We start from the raw sequence: 8575 nt of genomic DNA on the forward strand, positions 1-8575 counted from the left end.
CTGACCAGCGGTTTTCGTTAAAACAATGGTTTTCTGGGGGTGCTCAGTCTCGCGGGCTCAGAAAACCTTGTTGTGGTCGTGGTAGTTAAAGGTTTTTCGTAAAATTGTGAAATCCTTTTTATTGACTATTTTCCCAATCTCATAATGCAATACGTTTTGTTTTCTTTGTTTTTTTTTTGCATAAAAACAATACAAGTTAATTGCTCTTGAAATGGATATTTATTGTGACAATGCAAAATGATCCTCCAAAATGAACTGTATTTTGGGATTTCCGAAAATAGCGAATATCACTTCATTCCAAAGAAATAATTAGTTGATCATACTGATAAGGGAAATTGTGCGGCTGGACGCAGGATATTTACGTACAAGTTGACTATCTCGATACATTTACTCGAGTGGATGAACTCAGCCAGTCATTCCAATAATATTCTGTGTTTTGTTTGTGACGTCACTGCGGTTATGTTGGTGCCCTATGTACGTAGTAAAGCACTTTCCATACAGCCGTCTCCTCTCAGACTTTAAGATCTTTTTAAAGTTTTTTTTTTCTTTAGTTTAAAAGCTCAAGCGACTTGTTTTTGCCTGTATAAAAATATGTATCTTTATACATGCCATTTCTCTCGTTTACGGATTCCTTCTTCCGGCTTTTCAGTAATCATGGTATTTATGGTTAACGCTAATCATGCTTCGAGCAACCCGGGCCAGGATTACAATTCACGGACTCAGGAGCCTATTTTTCCAGTTAACTTTAATATATTTATCATCGTTCAGATCTTTATTTGCTTTATTTCGTTGACGGTAGTTTGTATATTTTCAATTTATTTTTTTGCAGTCAATAGAAGTTTTTTTAAAATTCAATTTTCTGCCACGCTGTCGAAAATTTGACTGCAGTCCTACAAAACAAAACAAAAACAAAAAAACATTAATAATATTAACTAACAGAGTGAACCATTAATGATAACACGAAAACCAGCAATATCATCCCGCACCAAACACTTTAATTAATAATGTATATGCATCTCCGTTGTCTCGTGGCGATTCTCCGGAAATTTGACAATTTGTCTTGCAAGTAAAAAAATGTATGACAGCATTCAAAAGATAATAACGCTAATAATAAATTGCTTTACTGGGTCTTTTAACATATCATTTACAGTTTACCTTTTACATAGCGGTTTGATTATATCGCTTTTTACTTTTTTTCACTGCTTGCCCAAATCCTTTAATACAGTTCCACCTTGGGGGGTATTTGTATTAAAACAATAGATATCCAGTTCACTGAAGTAATTGACTTGTATTGTTTTTATGTAAAGAGCCCCCCCCCCCCCCCCAACGTATTGCATTATGGGATTGTGCAAGTGGTGAATATGGTATTTCAGTAATGGGTGTTGCTAGTATATGACAGTACCTCGCTGGCGTTGATAAATGCCAAAAGGAGCAAAGAAGGAAGGGATTAGAAACTTTATTTTATTTATTTATTTAACCCATTGACTCCTGGGAGTGAGATTGAATAGATTTTACGCTGTCCAACACCAGACGATTTTGCTCTTCAACTGATGACGTCGCGGGGCATCTGAGGGAGGAGTGAATGGGTTAACTGGCGCTGAAACACTAATTGGCGACAAAGTAAACTGAAGTCAATAAATTAACGCAAATCAAATCAAATTTTGGTCTTTAAGGAGAGGGGAGAACTGGGGCGCTGGGGTGCTTACCATTTAGCCAAAAAATCCGGAAATTTCGGTTTGAGGTCAAATGGAAAGGCAATTTTCCGGAAAATCTTTTCGGAAATTGTGGACAACCTCCAGAGGTAGTCCTCTTTTTCCGTTCGGAACGGAATTCGCGAAATGCTCTTACCATTTGCGAGAATCCTTCCGTTTCCAGGTCCTTTCTCACAAGATCAAGTGAAATATGCGGGATGGAATGCTGTGTAGTAAATGTTAAGCGCCATTCTCATCCGGTTGGTCAGTAAATTCGGAAAATCGCTTACCTTTATGCAACGATCATTCCATCCGGATTATTTGGCTAAATGGTACGCACCCCTGGAGTACCCGGAGAAAAACCTCTCGCGGCAGAGAAGAAAACCAACAAACTTAAACCCCATATGACAAAGAGTCTGGGCAGGCGAATGCTCTCACCACTGCCCCATCCCTGCAACCATTTCGTTTTTGTTTCCGTAAGGAGGTGACGCCGGTTGCACGCCTAATAGAAATCTTACACAGGAAGCTATGGAAATGGCGTCGTGCACTCTACTGATCTCTTGTCTTTTGTTTGACCAGGTCGCTCAGGAATAGAGGTCACCCATATATGAACCGAACGTTTCAAACATTGCTTAATAAATAGAAGCATTTTTAGCTATGTTTAATGTCTAATTTCATTTTCTATGTCCCCACTTCAGTTTCGGTTGTTTTGAAATCTTACAATTTTGTTCTCGTTCCTCATCTCACATTGCAAAATTATACCATATATGCGCATTGTTTTCTTCCTTTCGTAATGACTATTTTAATCCTTTACACTTTATGTCTTCCTGTTAATACGGTTGTCTTTGAAATAAAATAATTATAAATAAGAAAATATACTTATAACAATGAATATGATGATAGAGCAGTTTTCGGCAAATGACTGTCGAAAGTAATTACGCGAATTGTTACGCTTAGTGATTGGTCTAAAAAATCTCGCGCCAGTTTATCAACCAATGAGAAGGAAAACCAAAAACCAATCGCTACTTGCACGCGCGATTTTTTCGCGCCTTGAGCATTAGTTACATGACGTAGGACATTTGCATGATGACGTCATTTGACTACAAGTACCAGAATCCTTCAAGTTTTGCTTGTCTCAAGCTACATGTAATTAGAGCTATTGTTATTTTTACCCCGCTGGGAATACAAAATTTAAACAAGAAAAGAAAATCAAAATGAAATCTGGTAGTTGTAGTCAAAATTAATGACGCCATCACGAAAGTTGCGTATTGCTACGAATTTGCATTAGTTTATTGCGCTGTTTGCAGCTGCTGTGATTGGTCAAAGTAATATCGGTATTTCTTTTACAACACTCAATTGAAAACCGCTTTATTAATAACAATAAAGTGACCTTACCCCACTGCGTTCCTCCACTAAAAATTGCGCAATTTGAAAGTGCTTTCTTTTTCCAATTCCACGTCTCACATATCGGGAATGAACTGGGCATTTGTATAGAACATACAGCGCCGCAGCAAGGGAATATCCAGCTAATTTTAATGTGCTTGTTCTTAAAACATGGCTGTCCCCGTCAATGGCTTCGTCTCTTGAAAATTCCTTTCCCCTTGTGGTGATCTTGACGCGGGCCACTCCCACATTCCAGCTTTTCACTGAAACCAAAATTGGTTTTAAAAGTTAATTTTTGGTATGAGTGTCTTGCGAGAATTGATCATGATCTGCTCTACCAGATCAGACTCGCCCGTGCAAAACAAGAAATTTGAAAAAAAAAAAAAATTACATCAATTTGCAATGGACATTTCCAGAAATCTCCGAGGGGATTACAGTGTGACACCTAAAGAACTGAGGGTAAAAGGTGAAGAGACCCTCACTTGATTCTTGGTCAGCACTTCTTCTAACTCAAGCGAATAATTAAGCCGGAATCACTAGAGGCTGACGGCACAAGAGAATCCTCTTTCCTCCGCTAAGTACTTGAAAGCCATGTTCTGCGGCTACTTTGTAACTAGACAGTTCGGAATGAGCTTGCACTTGACCATCTCCAGCATGGCTAGATTGCACAGTGGCTGAGCTTTGTGCGGCGCAATCACACAGTCGAACGGATTCGTTACATCACTCAACACGACTTCCGAAGTGGCTCCTTTGACTGGATGATTTTTTTAATAATATACATTTATACAGATCATTGTTTTACCTTAACTGAAAAAACCCAAACCTTCACAAAAGCTTAAACATTATTTTTTAGGCCCAATGTTAGCAAGAGTAAAGGTTTGGGTTGCTTCAGCTACGATGAAACAATGACCTGCACGTCTTACCTGCAACCTGCAGTTTACATGTACAGCCTCCACATTTTGATTTTTTTCAAACTTTTTAATTATAATTTTTTTTAATTGTCATTTAATTTTTCGATGATCAAACAACTGAGCCACTGGTCATTCTGACATCAAAACATCAGAAAGGACATTAGAGGAGTCTTCAGAGAACCCAACTGACCATTATCACTCACCTTGCTCAAAAAACCAATCCACCGGTTCCTTTCCTTCAGTTTTGTTGTTCTCTGTTTTCGTTGCTGCTTCTAAGGCAACTATCGTGTCAAGTCTGTGATTTATTTTGTCTTCATACAGCATTTCCTTCATGTCACAGCTATCATTCCACTTAATCACACGAACCTGATTTGAAATGATTGTATGGCCACTGGCTGCATAAGCTGCAATTTTCTCTTGAAGTAAATGTGTAGCAACTGGAGTCAGAACGGTTACTTTCTTATCTAATGCTTGAAAAGCTTGGACAAGAGCCAGCAAAGCTTGAATACAATCTGATGCTGATGCATCTGGAGATGAAAAGTTTTCTTTCTCTTGAAGGAAGCAAATTACAATGGATGGAGCGTGGGACAGTCTCAGTGCTGCCTTCATGAGAGCATCACCAACAGACAAACAGTTGTTCAAGTCATCTTCTCTTCTGGTAGATTCCCATGCTAAATTCACAAAATTCACAAGCTCATCTATTTTTGCCTTCGCACTTGCAGAGCACACTGATGCAAGATAAGGGTGATCTGCCAGAGTGACGAGTATTGGCTGTTCTTCCCCATGTTCTGGCTTGTGTGCAGTAAAATAGTCATTCACAGTAATGTCACAAATGAACATCGAGCCAGGATAGTGGCTAAAGGACACAGCTGGCCCTGCAAAAATAAATGAGAAAGGGTTACATCCCTCCTTTTGATTAAATGCCAGATATTCTCCACTCTCTACCATAGTAAAAGCCATTAGTCATTAGCAAAGAGGATTCACCTCTTAGCCATATAATTAACCATTGACTTAGGAGCATGCACATCTGTTCTGCTCTTGTGCCAGACATAATAACAGCTATTTCACTGAAGTGGCTAGTGGTGAAATATCAAACGCTAGCAACCGACACTGAGGTGAATAGTTGTTTTGGTACATGTATATGAGCACAAAAAGATGATTTTAACTCATTTATTCCCGCAACGATTACAATATTTTCGAGTGCAAATCCTGTGCAAGTTGCTCGGAGGTGAATAGAAAGGATATTCATTGTTTGATTGAGTAGCCATTCAGAATGTGCCTTCAACGTTTTCTACTGTTTTAAGACTAACATAATCGTGTTCTTAATCCAGTTTGTAATGTTACAATGTACATTTGTCCAGGGACAAAGTCCCACAGGACTCTCATCAAACATTTGCAGATCTAATGGTTGCTGGTATTGATTCATTTTGTGATACAACTCAAACAGGAGAGAACAAAACCAACAAGACCTTTTTTCTGCAGCTGAAGAGTCAATCTCAGATTTCACCGCAAAACCTTGTTGAGATTAGTCAGATTAGGTAAACTTCAAGAATTACTCACTTGCAGATCTGACTGCCAGTGAAGATGTTACACCGCAAGCCCAAAATACAGGTACAAGACTTTCTATGTCTGAAGGGTCGCCAAAGTCTGGTTTGTAAATGTTGCATATTCCTATCACAGACGGATCCCCAATGTGAATTGGAGTTCCATGTATCGCATCATAAGCTGCTGTAACAACAACAGCTTTCTCAACTTGATCTTTTGGAATGGGACGCATTGATACAACCATGGGACAAGAAAATGGGCCAACAGGTACACATTGGATGTTGGTTGTAAACATAGACACATTGCGATTTTCGGTGACATTTTGAATCTCAATTCCCGAATTTATCAATGCTTCCTCAAACGAGAAACTGCATCCTACATAGAATGACACATAGTCATTCCAGGAATATTCACTGAGGCTACCCATCTCCTTTGCGATGATCCCATTTTCCGATACACAGTAGAACTGGAGATCAGTTCTAAAAGTAAACGAAAACAAAAACTACATTGTAATTAAGTGCTTTCAATACCAGTGCCTCTGAAGGAACATGGTGTGATGCTGTTCTCTTACTTGTGACTTGCCATTGCTTTATTGATTCAAGACTGCTATTATCAACACATTAAGAATAGCCAAGACAATAATTATTACAATACAATATTATTATAATAATTAATTGCAAATCTTAAGGCTTAAGGTAATACATGTGTATTAGTATTGTTATGCTATATTTGAGTGCCATCTCCCAACTGCCATTCAGTGCTAATACGATACAAAGGCCATTGAATTGCTAATGTCAGTGACATTAACTTCAAGAAATTGCCTCCCTTTAAGCAGTTGCATATCCACAACAAATTGACAGGGGAGGGGGGGGGGGAGGCAAGGTGTCCACGCGGGTTTAAAATCACAATAATATTGAATTGCACAGATACCACTAAGCAAAGCATCAGATAAAATGCGGTTAAAAAATTGTAAATTATGTGGCATTGCATGGCTGATTATGCAGCAATTTGTGTGATTTTTTTTAGCTTATTTGTAGCTGTTATTATCAGTTCTAAGGTTAAAACTATCTTCTGCACTGCTAAAAAGACATTTTGCACACTGAGAAACAACAGAACATACCATCCGGGTAGTTTTTTTGCTTCTTCTGATGCTGTAATTTTACTTGGAAGATGAGCACCCTTCTTCTTTTCGGAATAGTAGCTAATTTCACTAAAAACTTATCCATTGCAATAAATTGGCACTTAGAAGAGAAATAACTTCATATTGTTAGTGTTAACCCTTCGACGTCCAAACCAGCCTAAACCGGCCAGACTTAGTATTTTACTCTGTCTAACGCCAGACAATTTTACTCGTCAATGGGGAATCCCTTGGAGTCAATGGGTTACGCCAAGATTTCTCGTGAAAAGAGAATTGAATATATTGACGATTCTGAATGACTAACACATTGCAACTCAAATTGTTTTTGTTCTCGTAAGTAGGCGACATGGCAGACCACTTGGGTAGAATGGCAACTACATGTACTTACCTCATGGTGAGGCTGCAAAGACTTTCAGGTACTACCATATTTCAATCGATTCAAGGACATTTCGTTACTCTGCTTAAGAGATAAATTGCAATGAGGTGGTGTTTTAAAGCGTTGTCTCCTATTCTGCTCTTAGCGTGAATTATGCAGCATTGTGCAGAAATTAGTGAATTATGCAATAGGGTGTGATTTGGGGTCAATTATGCATCAGTGCACCATTGCAAAATATATTAGAGGCCTGACTAAGGAAGGTTGAGGCCTCAGTACTTAATAACTTATAGCCCTGTCACCCTTTTGTCAGTTTAATTTCAATTAAACTGAACTGGGTTGTCATTTATAAATCACACACAGTCCGATAAATTGACCAGTCATAACAAATGTACTATCTGAGAGCTACATGTAACAAATATCTTATTTCGTTACTACTATATATAAAAAATAACAGGCCTTTTGCTTCGTTTGGAGCCCCTGTAAATATAATTAACAGGATTAGTAAAACCAATGAAGGAGAAACTCAAGGCTAGATTTTTACCTGGGAAAGAAATTGCTTATATACATAGATTCAAGAAAAAAAAATTATAAATATAAGAGTCAAAAATTGTCTCTGTCCAAGAGATCAGATATTAAACCTGTAAAGAAGACCAAGGGCTTAATTCACTATCCAGAAGACTCAGGATGATCCTGGAGAATTGACATAACTACATGTATTATTAGAGCGATTATACATGTAAATGCCAGTTGTAACAGGGCTGAAAACTAATGTGTTCCTAATACATGAGTAGGTGTATGACAACTGCAGACCACAGACTGCCTACAAGGAGTGCTGATTAACTGTATACTTAAGTCTAAAGCACCCATTTCAAATAGTGCTGATAAACAATATTTAGGTCTAAGCACCCATTTGGGTTAGTCTGCAGACTTCAGTATGCAAGTGTCAGACCACTGGGGAGGTTAGAGAAACAAAATGGGGAAACAAGAGCCCAAAAAAAAAAAAAAAAATACTGGATGCTCTTGCAGGCTAGAATGGACTTACATTTTGGGATAACTTTCCTTTAGTAAGGCCAGGATTTGTCACTCACATCTGGACCATAAGAGGAAGTTACAATCTAGAATATATTAATCTAATAGAATTTGGGGTTGGGATTACGACTGAAATTGGAAAACATCCAATCCAGGAGAATGTTGTTTGCCAACATTTGACTTGATTTGCGTTAATTGATAATTTCAGTTTACAGTGTCCCTGACATTATGCTCCAGTGCTAGAATGACTAGACACTTAATAAATAAAGTTCCTTTCCTTTCCCAGTGAGACTGAGAGCCTTGGACTCAGGTCAGAAAATAAGCTTTCTGAGTCATAAAAATCGAAGGAAGGCCAATATCGTACATATTTTGCTGATATAAAATAATTTTAACAGTCAGTGTAATGCATTAGTCAATTCCAGCAGTGCTCACCCCCCCCCCCCCCCCAGCACTAACCCCCGGGCATTAGCATTGTTTTTAAATAGGCAAATTCCCCGGGGTG

General features: G+C 38.4%; 1 protein-coding gene across 1 annotated transcript in view; it reads right to left on the reverse strand.

Moving 5' to 3' along the window:
- Nucleotides 1-200: 200 nt before the first annotated feature.
- The window catches only part of LOC138033625 (uncharacterized), a 9702-nt gene continuing 1327 nt past the window's right edge, over nucleotides 201-8575 (reverse strand). Inside the window, exons 2-5 of the mRNA XM_068881420.1 lie at nucleotides 5546-6009; nucleotides 4189-4860; nucleotides 3087-3337; nucleotides 201-890 (exon numbers count right to left, since the gene is read on the reverse strand). Of these exons, the coding sequence (XP_068737521.1) occupies nucleotides 852-890; nucleotides 3087-3337; nucleotides 4189-4860; nucleotides 5546-6009 (1426 nt within the window). The 3' untranslated portion in view covers nucleotides 201-851. The remainder of the gene's footprint in view (nucleotides 891-3086; nucleotides 3338-4188; nucleotides 4861-5545; nucleotides 6010-8575) is intronic.

The sequence above is a fragment of the Montipora capricornis genome, chromosome 14 (assembly GCF_036669925.1).
Source record: "Montipora capricornis isolate CH-2021 chromosome 14, ASM3666992v2, whole genome shotgun sequence".
NCBI lineage: Eukaryota > Metazoa > Cnidaria > Anthozoa > Scleractinia > Acroporidae > Montipora > Montipora capricornis.